This window comes from Chiloscyllium plagiosum, chromosome 11 (assembly GCF_004010195.1).
Source record: "Chiloscyllium plagiosum isolate BGI_BamShark_2017 chromosome 11, ASM401019v2, whole genome shotgun sequence".
Classification (NCBI taxonomy): domain Eukaryota; kingdom Metazoa; phylum Chordata; class Chondrichthyes; order Orectolobiformes; family Hemiscylliidae; genus Chiloscyllium; species Chiloscyllium plagiosum.
The window spans coordinates 60,139,201-60,158,144 of record NC_057720.1 but is presented as its reverse complement, the minus strand read 5'-3'; the positions used below and the strand labels follow the sequence as shown (position 1 = coordinate 60,158,144).

Genomic DNA, 18,944 nt, shown 5'->3' with positions numbered 1-18,944 from the left:
CTGCAGCTGCCCAACACTGCTGTACTGTATCATGCTGCAAGTGATGTTCTTCCTGCTCATTGTCCTTATCCTCCTCCTTAGACAACTCTGGACTTCATTCAAATGGACCCCCTGATCATGACCACCTGAAAGGGATAAATGACCATGTCCAAGCCTTTGGACTGAACTCCGAATATGGCTGTGCCTTACTGTAACATGACCCCCTGAACGACAGCAGCTCCCTTGATTTAACTGAGAACTATTCCACTTAGACACTGAGACATGGCCAGATGCTTGATTTGTGTGTTTGCTACATTCATTGCTGATGCATGCTTTAGATGTGAGATCAACATAACATGGTACCATACAGGCAACATCTCCATCCCATTGATTGATCACAGCTGACAACCACAACAAGTCATCTTGTTTTGTGTTTGCAGTAAAAAGCAAGGAATTCCTGTGAGCCTTTCAGCTCTGTTGAGAAACTAAAAAAGCAAAAAGCAAGGCGTGGATGCTGAGGTCATTGAAGTAGGCACAAAGTAAGCAACCCCTAAGAGAGCAGCAAGCAGCCCTGAAATGCACTGTGGGCCAATCCATGAGATTGATGCTTGTCCCATTGTGCAAAGTATACTGACAACGGCATTTGAACAAAGGACACTAGTGCACTCCAGGGTGCAGAACCACATTGGAAGTGGATTGAAGGTGTGCCATGATGATGTGGTGATGCTGATACATCCATATGTCCTTGAATAAGGTCTGCATGCAATAACTGCTAATGGATTATGCCCTGAGATATTGGTGCCTATTTCAAAGATTCTCACTGATGAGAATTTTATCTTGCTGTTCAATATTTGGTTAAACTTTTGGGACTTCTTCCTTTTTTCCCACTTTTTGAGGTGTTGGAAAAAGTAACAAGGAAAGGGAGTATTCAATGAATGGCAGGATACTAAGACCTCTCCCACCCCAGTTACACACTCTCCCACCCTCTTCCGTCAGGCAGAAGATATAAAAGTTTGAAAGCATGTATAAATGGATTCATGAACAGCTTCTTCCCCACGATTATCAGGCTTTTGAACAGATCTTTCAAATGTTCTTGTTGATCTCTTTCTCTCTCTGCCAGTGTAACACTGTATTCTGCATTGTTCTGCTACCTGATGCACTTTGTATAGTTTGATCTGCCTGTAGAGCAAAACATTTTTCACTGGATCTCAGGACTTGTGACAACAATAAATCAAATCAAATGAAATAAATTATTTGAGGGCAGCAAGATAGATCAATAAGGAGGTTACCAAGACATGGGGATACTTGCCTTTATCAGTTGTGGCAAAGATTGTAAGAGCAGGGGGCTATGTTGAAGCTGTACAAAACTGATTAGACCACAGCTGGAGAACTATGTGCAGTCCTGGTCACCATGCAATGGAAGGACGTGGTTGTACTGGAAGGTGCACATAGCAGATTCACCAGGAGGTTGCCTGCGATGGAGCTGTTTAGCTATGAAGTGAGGCTTGAAAAGACTGGGTTGTTTCTTTGGAGCAGAGAAGGCTGAAAGGGGACCTTATTAAGATGATAAAGTTATGAAGAGCATGGACAGCGTGGATAAAAAGCAGCTGTTCCCTTTAGTTGAAGAGTCAATAACAAAGTGGAATAATTTTAAGGTGAAATGCAGAATGTTTAGAAGGGATTTAAGAAAAATTGCTTTCTCCCACAGTGCGATGGGAATCTGGAATGCGCTGCCTGTGTAGTTGAGGCAGGAAACCTCACAATCTTTACTTGAATGAGCACTTGGAATATCATAATATTCAAGGCTACGGGCCAAGTGCTGGAAAATGGGACTAATAGATTTAGAGTAGTTTCTGTTGGTGCAAACTCATTGGGGAAAAGGGCCTTTTCTATACTGCATGATTCTATAAGCTCCTCGCTGACCACCTTAAGCACCATTTCCAACTATCTGATCACAGACCAAACTGTTCAGGGTCTGGGAAGACTCCTCACCATGTGTCTGTAATAGCTATGATATTGTACTCCTTTATTTCCATTTGTTCTATGAATTTGTTGATCCACTTACAAATGCATTTCAACAAAGAGACTTTAATTCTGGCCTTTATACATTTTTTCCCTACTTTGACCTTATTTGCTGGTGCATCCTTATTTCTCTCTCTTCCCGTCATATTCTGGTTACCATTACCTGCATTGTTACTCTTGTTTTGTTGTCCTTCCTCTTTAGCTTTCCAAATTTCCTTCCATGTGAACTCTCCATGTTTTGTTTAAAATCCCTGTCTACAGCTCCAGTTATGTAATTGCTAGTAACTTGGTCCCAGCACAATTCAGGTAAATCCCTCTCAATACTAAATTAGGAGGCAGAGTAAGCCATTCTGAAGAACAAAGAAATCTGCAAAGAGTTGGTAGAAGTCAGAATAGGAGTGCGAGTAGGTCATTTGGTCCCTAGAAACTACTGTGGCATTCAGTAACTTTATGGCTGTTCTACCTCAACTTCATCTTCCATACTAATCCTATGTCTTTAGACTCCCTTTGTATTCAAAAACATATCAATTTATAACTTGAAAGGTGGGAGTAACTAATTGATGTTTTTAGAGAATATACAATGTTATGCAATGCCACAGTCAACCACTAATCTGGTAGACTTTCCATTCTGTTTTGAATGGGTGCCATAGTTGGCAGTGATTCTTGCATTTGGAAAATAAAGTAAGCTGATGGAATTCAATGTCAATAAATGTAAGGTATATTTAATTTTCAAATGTGTGAACTATATTTTAGGGAAATACAAATGTCCTTGTACAAAAGATTGGAAGTCCCATCTCAGAAATGTAAGATTATAAAATAGCTAATCAAATATTGGGTTTTTGGCAACATCAAGGAATATTGGTGTATTTGTATTAACTTAAAGATCATAGTTAAAATAATGTTTGCAGCCTCAGGCTCCACACTATATGAAGGCTGTTCAAGCAATAGCAAAGGTATGGTGCAGATTCACTTAGATGCTCATGGGTATGAGAAAATACAAATACAAAACAAGACTTCGGCAAAATTTGGTAGCTTGAGAGTTTGGAAGTGGGAACTTAATTAGGTGGGTAAGTGATGGGTGGGGAGTCTGTCACCTTCCTGCATCTGTCCCTATTAAGGTTGGGGCAGGAATACTCATGGGTTGCCTTTCTGTTCTACCTCTAACTGAGGCCCCTAAGTGGACAATTAATGCTGCTCGGCCATCACACATTGGATTGTCAAATTGCAATCTACGCTCTCTTGATTGAAGCAGAGAGCATGTCTACACTTAATAAAGAAGAAAGTTGATAAAAAGAGGGATAAGATAAGACACAACTATTTCTTGCCAGAAAGCTGCTCCAACACTGCTTGTCTATTGTTGCCCAAGAAGAACATATACAGATCTAAAACTCCTTTTCTTATAGTTATTGTTTGGCTTACATCTAAACTAGAAGGATTGTAGGAATAAACTCCCTACTTCCTTTCAGAATTTCACAGCAAGTTGAAAACCTATACAATCTCTGCAGTGCTCCATAAGCAGTTTCGGGATTGAGTTTGTGACCACAGTTGTCCTTATTATCATACCCCTCAAACTAGTGTGGGAGTGCTATCACCTAAAGATCTACAGCAGTTAAGAAAGATCAGCCTTTTCTCACAGCACCTCAGGTTTGGCAATCAACTCAGTTTTGCCAGGGTCACTCACATCCCTTGAACAAATAAAAGTATCACTTCTCATTGTAATGACACCTCTCCAAACAATCAGTACACTCTGTCCACCAGACACTGCATCTACTCTACAAATTGCTTCAGACCACTTCTTTTTAATTAATGTGAGGCCTGTCGCAGGGTTTGCTACTAATAATATGATTCTCTGGTAACAATCTGTAAGATTTAAGACTTCTGAAAGTTGCTAACCATTTTTTATTGTTATTAATTGAAAGCAGAATTCAGATGTAGAAATAAACCATAAGAACAAATCCCAAATGGTTTACTAATCCCTTCTGGGCTCTGGGATTAAATGACAACTCTTACCTCATTGCAAGGCTGCATAGCTGAGAGGTTGCATTTTTCTAGAAAAGATTTAAAAAGTACGGTTTATATGTTTAGTGTCTCATTCTTGAATTCCCTGATGGGTTAGTGAATAAATGTATTACTAGAGCTATAAAAAGCAAAAGAGTGCATGTTCAATCTTGCTTCATGCTGAGTTAGTTGATTAAAAATTGGAGCCATTAGAATATTAAATTTGAGTTTTATATCTGTGAATTAAAAGGGTAACATTGACTGAGGTTTCCATTCCTAATCACTATTTCATGACATCGACTGGCTCGTGTCCACCTGTTAATGCCTGGTGAAGGTAAAGTTGCATATAATTATGATGCCACTGACGCCTAAAAACCTAAAATCTAAGCTTGCATTCTTGTCTGAAGTACTGCTGTCACTTGTGAAATTGAATCTGGTATTGCTGCTTCCAGCACGAAACAGCAGAAACATTACTCTCTAATTTTGAAGAGATTGGGGTTAAGACGTATAGCCTGCAATAAGAAGTTGGCTAGAAAGTAGCAAAATCATTAACTATGGTCACGCATCTACTTGCCACCCACCCACACAAAATAACTGATGTCTGGCGTGAGGACACATCCACAGAACAATGAAGAGCTGGGCAATGCATTCACATTTGGAGTATGATATTTAATACTGTTCACCACGTCTCAAAGAAAAGTCCATGATGACAGGTGGCAAGTGAAAAGATGTTCAACTATGATGGCCAAACATTAGGTTTCTCAAGGATTCTCTTTGACAGGAATGGAGCACAGAAACAGTTAACAATTCCATCAGTTCTCTATGTTAACATATGTGTTGTTAGCAGTGTCTTTGTGTTTCACAAATATTTAAAGCACAGAAAACAAGTTATAGCTTCAGTTCAGTTTCTTCCACGGATTAACACCTTAAATTTCGCTCCCTGTTTGAAAAAGTCTTAAACTTTAAAATTATTTTCTGTAATACTATGATTGTTCCTGTAATACTATGATTGTTCCTGTATGAAAGTCATTTGTTGAGCCAGCCATTTAAATTCAAATATTTATAAGAAAGGACCTTATGACCCTTTATCTAAACTCAAACCAATTAGATTGGAAGTGTTCATTGTAACTAGGAGAGGGGATCATTGTGTAATAATTGACGTTTGCAATGTGGTTGTTGTCAGTGCATCCCTTCCTATGAATAGTTCTGTCTTTAATAGCTGAGAAAAAAAATTCCAGAAGGCCTGTGCTGTGTGGTTAGAAAGTCAGGAAATTTGTGGATAAAATAATTCCATGATGCCAGTTATAGGCTAAAATTACGGATCCATAATCTTTTCAATCCAATAATTTAACCACAATTATAAAAACTTTATAGAGTAGAAATTCCAGTTAAAATTACGAACACTGAAGCAACAAAAACCTTATTAAAATGAGATGACACAGAATGTGACACAGAAAATCACCAGTATTCTTGGAAATATGCTTTTGTGAAGCATACAACTACAGCCTCTGCATTGAGGCATTGTGCAGCACATGCGGTTGATGGAACAATTTAATTAGAATCCTTGGTCTGGCTGTTCCTGTGACTGGAGTAACTTCTATGTGAATTAGGCTCAAGAGATGAAGTAAATAGGATATCCTAAAAAAACCATTATATTGAGCTTAAGAGATTTCAATTAATTTGTGACTACTTGGCACCTCCCCAGTATTTTAAAATCACATCAAATTGTTAGGTTGTTCAAAGATTTGTAGGCCAATCGGTAGCAGAATAGATTATAAAAGCCCAAATAGAATGGTTCTGTTGTCAACTATTTTCCTTTAATGGTAAATAATAAATATTTTTTCAAAGAGTATACTTTGCATTGGAGCCTGAAAATTTGCATATAGGGAAACTTAGTAAATTCTGATGATCTCTTCTCTCACCTGTGTCATACAATTCTTCGCGCTAAACGAGGCTGAGGGGTGACCTTATAGAGGTCATGGATAGCAAGAATACTCAAGGTCTTTTAAAAGGGACCAGAGGGGCAACAATTTCACACAGAGGGTGGTGCGTATATGGAATGAGCTGCCAGAGGAGGTGGTGGAGGTGGGTATAATTACAGCATTTAAAAGGCTGGATGGGTACATGATTAGGAAGGGATTTAGACGGGTATGGGCCAAATTCAGGTATATGGGACTAGATCAATTTAGGATATCTGGTCGGCACAGGCAAGTTGGACTGAAGAGCCTGTTTCTGTGCTGTTTAACTCTATCATTGTAAAACTCTATAACTGACAAATAAATTATGTTCATTCTGCATAATACTTGACCTGGGATAATTTGAAGCAAGCTTGGACCAGTTAGAGCTCAAACATTAATTATATAACGTAGAAGTAAAATAATGTTAGGGTTTAACTAATGCCCTATGAAAAATGAAAGAGACATAAAATCACTGTATTAAAAATAATCAAATGAGCCACAAGGCTGTTTTGAATATTCCAAATAATTGATATGTTGGTCTATAAACACATGGTATCAATGCATCTGGGCTTCATCATTTAGTTTCGGGACGGTTTCAGCAAAGTAGCTTAAAATTGCTTGATCACCAATTTCTTCATTTGTCATTTTCCTTAGATGTCGCAAGTGTGGCACTGGAAAAGCACAGCAGGAGAATCAATGTTTTGGGCATAATTCTTGAAACAGTGATTCTCCTCCTCCTCGAATGCTGCCTGACCTGCAGTGCTTTTTAATGACACACTTTTCAACTCTGATCTCCAGCATCTGCAGGCCTCACTTTCTCCTATTTTCCTTAGATGCCCCATATAAACTCAACAGCTCACCCTGGGGTTATCTGTGGACTGGAGTCGTATGTTAATTTGATGCAGCTTGGCATTAATCATGGACCAAGGAAGAAAGGAGATTGATTGTACACTCCATGTAAATTATAAGAGTAATTTTAAGAGTTTGTCCTCTCAGCAAAGAGCCACACATGTTGTGATTATTTATTTAAAATATAGGCTTGACAAGACTCTTCCGCAATTAAAATGCTACACTCCTCTGGGCAATGGTCCCTGCTGGCAGTGAACATATAAAATTATCCTTCAGAGTTTTATATGAATTATGTACTCATTATAGTTTGACACTGAAAGTGTGGTACAGTTTCTCTATATTCTGATATCTCTGGCATTATCTCCACAGTTTAATGTATCACAGCAATCCAAGCTCTTTGAAAGAAATACTTGCATTTACGTAGCACGTTTCATGAACATCAGATGTTGTAGCGGTTGACTTACAAACAATTACATTCATTTGAAATGCAGTCACTGTTGTAATGCTCACTGCCAATTCCCATACATAACAATGTAATAATGACTAGATAATCTATTTTTGTGACGTTGATTGAAAGATAAACACTAGTCACAACACTGGGGATTTCACCTGGTCTTGCTGCAATCATGGCATGGGATCTTTTATATTACTAAAGCATTCAAATGGAAGATTGATTTAATATCTCATCTGAAAGATTGTATCCCTGAGATTGCAGCAACCCCATATTTTTACAGCAGAATGTGAGTCTTAATTTTTTGTGCTCAAGCTGGAGAAGGATGTGAATCTTGTGATTCAGATGAGACATTGGTACCGGCTGAGCCAGTGAATACACAGTGACACTGTCAATGCACTTGAAGCTCTCTGGTCCATTATTAAATATAGTTAAACACTCTCTGGTACAGTCTCATAACAGTCCAACCTCTTTGATACAGCATCAGTGCAGTTGAGATCTCTGGCCACAATCCAAGCTTTCTTGTGCAGTATTGTCACAATCTGATCTCTGTTACTGTATTCCCACAATCCTACCTTTGTGATACAATATCACTGAAATTGAGCTCTCTGCTGCAGTATAACTATACTTGAGCTCTCTGGTACTATATTGCCACAGGTCTTCTATCTCTTTGATACAGCATCACTGCTGTTAAGTTCTGGTACAGTATCACCAGTCTGAGCTCTTGCATGTAGTAACATCATAGCATGAGGTTTATAGTGGAATGTCAGTGTCAGTTTTTTATTTGAATGTTGGCAGTCTTTGTCACAAAATGTTGGCTTGGATGATGCCCAAAATACCTTATGGCTTCTTCTTGGTGACTTTAGTTGTGGAAGCTATAATCAGATTTTCTATGATTTTGCTCATAGTGAATTACAGGTTTTACACAAACAGACATTTTATGTTACTTAGAATTGCCAGGACTACTTATTTAATATTTTTTTGATAAACCCTTGGAGCAGAGAATATCAAGATGAATTTTGGTATCTTGAGATACTTTGAGGGAGAGTGTTCAGGACATAAGACCATACGACATAGGAGCAGAAATTAGGCCATTCAGCCCATCAACCATGTCTGATAAGTTTCCCAATCCCATTCTCCTGCTTTCTCCCCATAACCTTTGATTCCTTTGATAATCAGGAACCTATCTATCTCAGTCTTAAATATACTTAATGACCTGGCCTCCACAGCTTTCTGTGACAATGAATTCCATAGATTCACTGCTGTCTAGCTGAAGAAGTTTCTCCTCATCATTCTAAAGGGTCTTCTGTTTACTCTAAGGATGTGTCCTCAGGGCCTAGTCTCTCCTGCTAATGGAAACATCTTCCCAATGTCCACTCTCTCCAAGCCTTTCAGTACGCTGCAAGTTTCAATTAGATCCTCACTCATCCTTCTAATCTGCATCAAATATATACCGAGAGTTCTCAGACATTTTACGTATGTTAAATCTTTCATTTCTGGGATCATTCTCGTGAACCTCCTCTGGACTGGCTCTAGGACCAGTACATCCTTCCTGAGGTATGGGGCTAAATGTGGTCTGACCAGAGCTATAAAGCCTCAGAAGTGCATCCCTGCTTGTTCATTCTCGTCCTCTCGAAATAAATGTCGATATTGTATTTACCTTCCTAACTACTGACTCAACCTGCAAGTTAACCTTAAGAGAATCCTCAATTAGGACTCCCAAGTCCCTTTGCATTTCAGATTTCTGAATTCTTTCCCCATTTAGAAAATAGTCAATGCCTCTATTTTTCCTCCCAAAGTGCATGACTTCACACTTTCCCACGTTTTATTCCATCTACCACCTCTTTGCCCACTGTCTAAATCCTTCTGCAGCCTCCCCACCTCATCAATATTACCTGCCCCTCCACCTATTTTTGTATCATCTGCAAATTTGGCCAGAATGCCTTCAGTTCCTTCATTTAGATCATTAATATGTAAAATGAAAAGTTGTGGTCCCAACACTGACCCTTGTGGAATGCCACCAGTCACCAGCTGCCATCGTAAGAAGAACCCTTTTGTCCTCACTCTCTGCTTTCTGCCAGACAGCCAATCTTCTATCCATGCTAGTACCTTTCCTCTAACACCATGGGCTCTTATTTAACTCATACCCACTGCATGTCTTCACCTATCCCCACTTCACCACCTTGACCCTGCTACCCACTTTATCTGCAGCTCCCCCTACACCCACCCCGGTCCTGAAGAACAGTTACATCCTCTCTACCTCTGATGCTGCCTGGCTTGTTGTGTTCTTCCTGCCTCCTGCCTGTCTAAGCATTATTTCGAACAATGTGCTTTTCCTCCCTCTGTCATCCAGACAGCCCTCCACCGCACCACCTCCATTCCCTGTTCCACTGCTCTAAAACCCTCCAAACGCAATAAAGACAGAGTCCCCCTTGTCCTCACCTATCACTCCACCAGTCTCCATGTCCAATGCATCATCCTTAAACACTTCCGCCAACTCCAACTAGACCCCACCATCAAGAACACCTTTCCCTCCCCACCCCTCTCTGCCTTCCGCAAGGACCATTTCCTTCGACAGTCCTTGGTTTGTGCCACTCTCCCCACCAACCCCCACCAAACTCCCAGATACCTTCCCCTGCAACTGGAAAAGATGCAAAACCTGCTAGTACACCCCCGCCCCCCCTTACCTTCATTCAGTGTCCCAAACAGTCCTTCCAGGTGACACCTAGTTTCCAATCTAGTTTACTGCATCAGGTGCTCCCGATGCAGTCTTCTCTACATTGGGGAGACCAATCGTAAACCTAGGGAACAGTTTACCGAGCATCTCTTCTGGGCTTGCAGGGGCCAACCGGACCTCCCAGTCACAGCCCATTTTAATTCCCCTTCCCACTCCCTTTCCGACACAACCGTTCTTGGCCTCCTCCATTGCCACAACAAACCAAATCGCAAATTGGAAGAACAACACCTCATCTTCTGTTTGGGCAGCTGACTGTCTGGAGGACTCAACATTGAGTTCTCCAGTTTCAAATAACCTCCCTTTGCATCCCTAGACTCCCTTCCCAGGCCTTGTCCTCCCTTCCAGTACCCTCTATTTGTCTTCACATATCCCAACTTCACCACCCTGCCCCCGCCACCCCCTTTATCTGCAGCTTCCCCACACCCAGCCCCAGTCCTGAAGAAGGGTTACACCCGAAACATCGACTTCTCAACCTCCTGATGCTGCCTGGCTTGCTGTGTTCTTCCAGCCTCCTGCCTGTCTACTGTTATTTTACTCAGCAACATCCTGTGCGGCACCGTGTCGAAGGCCTTCAGGAAGTCTGAGTAGATAAGATTGGCACATTGTGGAGGGTTTCTAAAGTTTCAGAAACCCAGGTGAAAGAGATCTTGAATCTGCAATTACAAGAAGTGAAATTCTTGTCTCTTGGGGTATTAGGTGGAAAGTATCAAAATATGAAATCATTAGACACAGTTCTCAGATTGGGTAGCACTCCAACTGCAGTATACAGCCTTGTGATCATTGAGAGGGATCACCAGATCTTGGGAGAATTGGAATGAGAATTGAAAACTCTTGTGCCATTCCTTAATTATATATTGTTCCAAAGTAAATAGGATAGCAGTTTCCAGAATATAAAAATATGCAGTTAAACAAGGAAATCAGGATATTGTGAAAGTATGAAAACTATGCAGGATACGGCTACAATGACATTAGTTGTATCTAAATCGTAACCTCTCATACTAAAGTAGAAATATGCCTAATATGAAGGCAAAATACTGCAAGCATTTGAAATCTGCTGAAAATCTGAAAGGAAAACAGAAAATGTGAGAAATACTCAGCAGGTCAGATAACATTTGTGAAAAATAAAGTTAATAATCTAAAATGTTGACTTTATTTCCCTCTCCATAGATGCCCCTTGACCTGCTGAGTATTCTTTGCATTTTATTTTTCTTAATAGATCAGTGTGGAAAGACAATACTGTGCCCATTGTGTCTAAATATAAATTAATTTAATTCATTGTACTTGCAAGCATGCATTCCAAAGGGTGGAATTCTCTTTATGGTCTCAACTGTGCAAAAGGTGTAATGACTGCAGAGTATTTCTATGCAGAGACATAATATGAAGCAGCTGAAAATGTACAGTAAATGAAAATCTGCAGCTGTCAAGTACAGAACACGAATCAAACAACAAATCTCCTCCCTGTCCTACACTAAGTTTTAGCCATTTTAAGGGCACTGACAGCAACCTAAGCCATGCTCTTTGAACTAATTGCCTTCAGGATACCATTAACCTAGATTTGAGACTGTTTTATTGGCTTCACATTTGGGCAGCTGCTCTATGAGTGCACAGAAAACAGATGTGCTAACAAATACTCAAAGCAATAGGCACTATAACCATTAATTTAGAAAATACAGTAACACTGAAATGTTCATCTAGTGAAAAATTATATTTAAGCCACTGAGCCATATAGTCCAAGAAGCTCTTTGATTGCATCCTTAGTCTGCCTAAAATTAGCTGATTTAATGTGGGGTAGTGTGAGAGGTGCTACAGTTTTCTTCAGGACCTATGAGCTAAAAATGGGGAGAACATCAGTTAGGGTTCCTGCTATTACTAAGTATTCAACAACAGAAAAATGAATGCATGTGAGCATTGGGAAAGGGCAAAATGAGTTTTCCTTTGTTTTACTCCATGAGTCAAATTCCTTGATATGCACAATACACGAAGAAAGATCATTTAGCTATGGTGCTGGTGCCTGTGGAATTTTAACCAATATTTTCTAGAGATGTGACAAGAAACCTGTTGGAACATAACTTGAAGGATCTTCATTAAATTGGTATCATCTTCTGTCACCCTCAAGCCACATGTTTTCACAGTGTAGGCACAGCTCTAGAATGACAACTCCAATGTATTAATACACTTTCCTGTGAGTTCTGTAGGAGGGGTTTGACTTCAGAAATATAACAAATATCCTATTGTTTTGAATAAAAATTTTAAAGCAGAAATTGTTCTGAATCAGGTACTCAAAACTGCTTTTTATCTCAAGAAGGTATTCAACAATGCTCCAAGTACTTTGGCCATGCTGCTGATTCGCAATCATTTTCTCATTAAACATAGTCAGTTAAGAAATTCAGATAATTGCCCAACGTGCACAGAGCACAACACAAATGTAGTTGCAAAGAGAAAAGAAGATAAAGTAAATCCAAATGATGGTTAGCTGATGCAAAGCTTAGATTGCAAAACCTGTAGATTACAGGAGCTATTGCCTGGATTCTATGTTGTGAACAATATGTAGTCTACAGTGTTGTTTTTTAGAATGTAGAACTGCAATTTCTTTCTATCTTCAATGTAGAATAGATTTCACATGAAGGAAATTAAAAATTGGGCCTTAAGACAAAATTTTACTCTCGGCAGATGCTGTTTTGCTTTTCCTCTCAAATTTTTCTTCATAAAGTATTCTCTGTGGTACTTTTGCTATAAAAGGCACAGAGAAATCTTTCTTCCCTGTCTTTAACTGTTTTTGAAAACGATTGAAGGATAGAGTCAAATTGGATTTAAAATATTATCTTGGAGATTATCCTAATTAACACAATCCATCTCATTAAGTATTCATACTTAAATATTGAAAGGAATTTGCTCAGCTAATGACTTTGACATAGCAGTCCAGTTTTTTTTTGTTTATCTATTTTATCTGCATGTAATCTACAAATGATGTTTCTGACAGGCTCTTTTTCTTCTTACTGTATATTTTCATTATGTCTTTTGACAAATCAAACTATCAAAACATGCATGTAATAAATCTTACAAGCTGCCATTAAATGGTGTATAAAACTTGAACAAGCACCATTAAAAGAGGACAGAGGACAGAAGATGATAGGGACCAAAGATTTGTTAGCCTCCAAAAACTATGGACTCTGATGTAAACTATGATGCTATGTTTTAGGAGAAATGAGCCCTGCACTTAAAATTCTCTTTTCTCCCTTTGAGCAGATGGTGACATTTTACCACACTCTGCTTGCAGGCCAGAATTTCTCAGGAAAGTCCATATCAGATGGCTAGTTCATCATGAGCTTTGAGTTGCAAATGTTATGTTTCAGTCTACTAATTCGAGTAATGAATCTCATCTGGGCTACATTTGACTGTGAAACTTGTTTGCAATGGACAAAGCCGATATTAGAGAAAACACAAGAATATTTCTGCCTTTAAAACAACAGAAGTTGTAATATACAAGCCTGATTTCTCCACAACAGAACCACACACACTTTGAACTGAGGATTATGCTTGGGACTCAACCGCTTTAGGTCAAATAAATTCCTCTCTACGCTATCAATTCTAAACAAGTTCTAAATAATTGTTGCAAATGTATACTTGCCTGAATTCTTTGTTAGGCCATTTACCAAGATTATGATTGACTTGTAGTCAACTGAATATTAAATGTTGCATTTCAGAAGCCAGAAATTTATCCTGCCAAAAAACGAGTGGTGGTTAACTGCTAAAAATATATAAATCATGATGCTTGATTCCTTGGGTAACGATGTTCAATCAGTTCAAGAAAATTTATTTTGGTGCTCTACTAAACATTGTTAAATTGTGAAGGAAACCATCAATAGGCAAAAATATAAGTATAGCAAAAGGAATGTTGTGTAACCAAAGAAAGCAAGTGTATGCCATAGGGTATTTATTCTTTGTGAGTGTGTAAAAAGCAAAACTTGTAACACAATTAAAATAGAAGTCTGGAAGAATAATGATCAGTTAGAAACATCATTTGTGGATAATAGGTGAAGAAAACTGAGTGTAAATGCCAAAATTGGGTCAAAATCACAATAGACTAAGTGACTTGGGGAAAACTATAAGTAAAAAATCAACCACTAATAACACATCTTGTTGGGTTTTTTTTGTTGCTTATTGGGGTGGAAATGATGATAATTGATGGTATTGTCTTTATGTTGCAGGGACTATCTCAACGAAGACACCTCTCTACCCACTACCGACAGTAATGTGACAAGTAAGTAATGTACTCACAATTATTATTTCTACTTTAAAACATGCACTAAACAGTTACCAGGATTTTAGTGAAGCATAGTCTGGTACTAAGCACTACAAGGTGATTTTTAAATTATTTGTTATTTGTTCATGAGATGAGGGTGCCTCTGGCTAGACCAGCATTTATTACCCTTTTATTATTGCCCTGGAGAATGTGGGTGTGAGATGCTGTCTTGAACCGTGCAATCCATTTGGTGTAGCTAAGCCAGGGTGGTGAGTAGATTGTTTTTTTTGTCAGAAATGGCTGTGGGTTTGGAAAGTGCTGTCTAAGGAGCCTTGGAGAATTTCTGAAGTGCATCTTGTATAAGTTGCATAGTGGAGGAAGCAATCGAGTGAACTTCATTGTCACAATTATGTCAAGCTTCTTGAGTGCTGTTGTAGTTGCACTCATCCAGGAAAGTGGGGAGTATTCCATCACACTCCTGATTTACACTTTATAGATTATGGACAGGCTTTGGGGAGTCATGAGGGGAGTTACTCACCATAGGGATTCCAGTTTTTGAGTTGCTGTTGTACCCACTGTATTTATAAAGCTAGTCCAGTCCAACATCTTGTCAGTAACAACTCCCAGAATGTTGATAGTGGGGTGTTTCAGTGATGGTAATATCATTGAATGTCAAGAAGTGATGTTTAGATTTTACCTTGTTGGGGATGGTCATTGTCCAGAATTTGTGTACCATGAATGTTATTTGTCATGTCAACACAAGACTTTCTGTGTTTGTTTACAGACTATGGTATTGCTGGATATGTCAGTATTAATTGCCCATACATAATTGCCAAGATGATAGTTAATGTTTAACCACATTGCTGTGGGCTGGAGTCACATGTAGGCCAGACCAGGTAAAGATGGCAGATTTCCTTCCCTAAAGGACATTATTGAACCAAATGGGTTTTTATGGCAATCAGTAGTGATAAATGGTCACTTCTAGGCTAGATTATTTTGATTTAAATTCTATCATCTGACATAGAGGGGGATTCAAATGCATGTCTCCAGAACAATAGAGTTTGTGGTTCTGGATCCCTAGTCCAGGGACATTACCCCTATGCCTCTGCCTCCCACAATATCCTGGATATTTTCCAAATCTTGCGGCAATTGGAGATGAACTGCTTCAGTATCTGAGGAGTCATGAATGATGCTGCACATTGGGCAATCAGTGAACATCCCCATTTCTGCTGCCTTTGTTCTTCTAGGTGGTGAGTATAGTGAATTTTGAAATACTGTTGAAGGAACTTTGGTGATTTACTACAATGTTTCTTTGTTGCCACTTTGTATTGATGCTGATTGTTGAAGAGAGTGGATGGGGTGCCAATGAAGTGGGCTGCATTGTCTTGGAAGGTATTGAAGCTTCTTGACTGTTATTGGCAAGTAGAGAGTGTTCATTATACTCCTGATTAGTACCTTGTTGATGGTGGACCAGCGTCAGTGAAACAGGAAGTGAGTTACTTGACAGAGTTCCCAGAATCTGACCTCCTCTTATAGCCACACTTCTTGTAGATGGGCTTGCACTGTGGCATAAATGTTATTTGGCATGTGTCAGGTCAAGCCAGGTCCATGTCTTGCTCCATATGAACGCAGACTGCGTTCTGACAGTATCCAGTCAGAAAATGATGCTGAGCATTGTGCGAATATCTCTACTTCTGGTCTTATGATCAAAATGGTCATTGATGAAGCAGCTGAAGATGGTTCTGCTTTATCCTCATTTAAGAAATATCCTTATTTAGGAAAGGATCAGTAAAACAATTAAGAAAATATGCAAAGAATGGCAAACCACCCATCAAAATAACCTAATTAAGGAAGCAAAATGTAACTAACATATTACAATTACAGTGGACCACCAGAAATGCAAAGTACTGCAGTGTGTATAATATATAAGATGCATTGCAGCAACTTACCAATCTTAACTTGTCACTATAAACTCTCACAGAAAATGACAAAAGCAAAATTTCATGAGAATACTATCATCTGCAATAGCTAATAGCTCCTTAGATCTGAGGGAGATAGAGCTTATGATAAAAGAAAAAAAATTGTATGATGCAAGTCAGTTGAATTCTTCAAGCCAGAACCAGGCCAAATGCAAAAATTGAGTAGGGAAGAGAAAAATAAGACTGGCAAAGAGAGAATGTGAGAATAGAATGGCAGTTAAAAGGGACCCCTGACATTTTCTGCATTTCCTGTAAATTTTAACCAGATAAGAAAAAGTTGGGTAGAGTATTTTAGAAGAAAAGATGGTGGTATATTCTTAGAGGTTCAGGGCAAGGCTAGGATACCTTGTGAATTTCTATGTAATAGAGGTGATGCTCACAAAATACCTGTGGAAATAGTAGAGGTAATGGATGCGGTGAAAATTGATAGGAAGGATATATCCAAAAGACTGGATTTAGAGTGTATAAGACAACTGGTCTGGATAGTTTACATCCAATTTTGTTAAAGGAAGTGGGAGTGAAGATGGTGGAAAGATTTGTCGTAACCTTCCATTATTCCCTCGATCAGGGGAAGGTGTGAGAAGGTTGGCGAGGGGCAATTGTGAGACCTTTATTCAAGGAATAATATTAAAACATTCTTAGTAACTACAAACAAGTTAATTTAACAGAAGTGGTGAATATTATTTTAGGGGTAAAAAAAAATCAGCAGGCACTTGGAATTAATTTAAGAGGGCGAGTGTCGATTTAAAGAAGACAAGTTGTAATTGGCTTAATTAATTGACCTTTTGATAATGTAATAATGAAGGTTTATGAAAGGAAAGCAATAGGCATACTCTAATTGGAATTTAATAAAATGTTTGACAATGTACTACATAAAAGGCTGATTAATGAAATTGATACTCATGGAATGGAAGATCGGTGTCAGCTTGGATAAATAGTTCACTTCAGGACAGAAAGCAGTAAGTTGTAGTAAATGGCATTTCTTAGAATTGAAGTTGGTAGAGAATGATATTCTTGAATGTTAATTATTAGGACCAGTGCTGTTTTTGATATCTGAATAATACTTGGGTATTGAAATACAGTGCTAAATTTCAAAGTTTGCCAATGATACCTAACTTGGAGGTGTGGAAGACAGTGAGGATGTTACCAAATGACTACAACAGAATGTAGATGGTCTAGCAGAACAAATGATAGATGAAATTTAATACAGAAGAGTGAGGTGATGCATTATGGCAAAAGGGACAGGGAAAGGCAATATATACTGAGTACATAGTTCTAAAAAGTAAACTGGGAATTCACATACATAGATTGCTGAATGTAATTGCTGAACTGTCAGAACATAAATAAAGCATATTGGATCTTGAACGTCATAAAGAGGTGTTGAGTAAAAAAGCAACACCTTGCTCAGCCACGACTTGCATTTTGTATCCAGATAAGGGGATCACCGCACTTTAGAAAAGATGTGAGGATTCTTGAGAGAATATAGAGATGTATTTAATAATTTAAGGGATGAAAGATATTAGCCACTGGGTTAGCTAGGCTTGTTCTCTTTTGTGCAGAGAGAGGGAAGCTTTGATAGAGATGCTCAAGATTATGAAGGTTTAGATGAGGTAAACAAAGAAAAGCTGTTCCCATTAGTTAATTTTACAAGGACCAGGGACACAGATTTAAGGGTTAAGTAAGAGATGCATAGGAATGTGGGCAATAACCTATTTTTATGCAGATTATCTGAAACTATGCCAATGAGGAAGATCGAGGCAAAGGCAATGAACAATTTCAAAAGAAAATTGGGTGGATATTTAAGGAAATAAATTGGCAAGACTCTAAGGATAAACTGAAGGAATGGGACTGATTGGATTGCTTGACACAGAGCCAGTATGAACTCGAATGGCTGAATCATCTCCTCCTGTGCTGTAACCACTCAGTGGGCTGAATTTTGTCAGGGAAATGGCTAGGGAGAACACTGCCAGGGAGAACATTTTGTTTTGGAGTCTACATAGATTTCAGGTCCTTCTTGCAACTAATCAACTTCCATTAACTTTTCTATCTCTTTAAGATTTAGGAGTTTACCTTACTGAGTTACAAACTAATTGGAGGTTTACAAATTCTTCAGTCTCAGCATTACAACCAGTAGTGAATGCCATTGCTGGGACTACACTCAACTAATTGGAGAGAATCATATTTTGTGAATCTGCAGAAAGTCAGCAAAAGGAAATATTTGAGTAAGAAATTAAGGAGTCGATAGAAGTTATTCTTTATTGGGGTTAAATGTATGTAAGCAAAATACATTTAAGAAAAATTATAAGAAAAAATGTTGAAACATTCCTTTTTCTCTTTATGATAAAATCTTTCCAAATAGTTTTAAATACAACTTTGATTTCTTTTATTTTGTATATTAATCTTTTCTGTTGTTAAAAGTAAATTGGCAGCCTTGTGTGAATATATGCAGTGACTGACTACCATGGTAATCAAATTGCAACATAAAAAAATGGTCTATCAAGCCAGGTTCACTTTGAGATCTAGGTTAAAAACAATAACTGCAGATGCTCGAAACCAAATTCTGGATTAGTGGTGCTGGAAGAGCACAGCAGTTCAGGCAGCATCCGAGGAGCTGTAAAATCAACGTTTCGGGCAAAAGCCCTTCAACAGGAATAAAGGCAGAGAGCCTGAAGCGTGGAGAGATAAGCTAGAGGAGGGTGGGGGTGGGGAGAAAGTAGCATAGAGTACA

At 38.7% G+C, this 18,944-nt stretch overlaps 1 protein-coding gene across 1 annotated transcript in view; it reads left to right on the top strand.

Annotated features, from left to right (window-relative positions):
• Positions 1 to 18,944, top strand: part of LOC122554732 (myomegalin-like) — a 279,918-nt gene that overhangs the window by 42,357 nt on the left and 218,617 nt on the right. Inside the window, exon 2 of the mRNA XM_043700110.1 lies at positions 14,203 to 14,255. Within this exon, the coding sequence (XP_043556045.1) occupies positions 14,203 to 14,255 (53 nt within the window). The remainder of the gene's footprint in view (positions 1 to 14,202; positions 14,256 to 18,944) is intronic.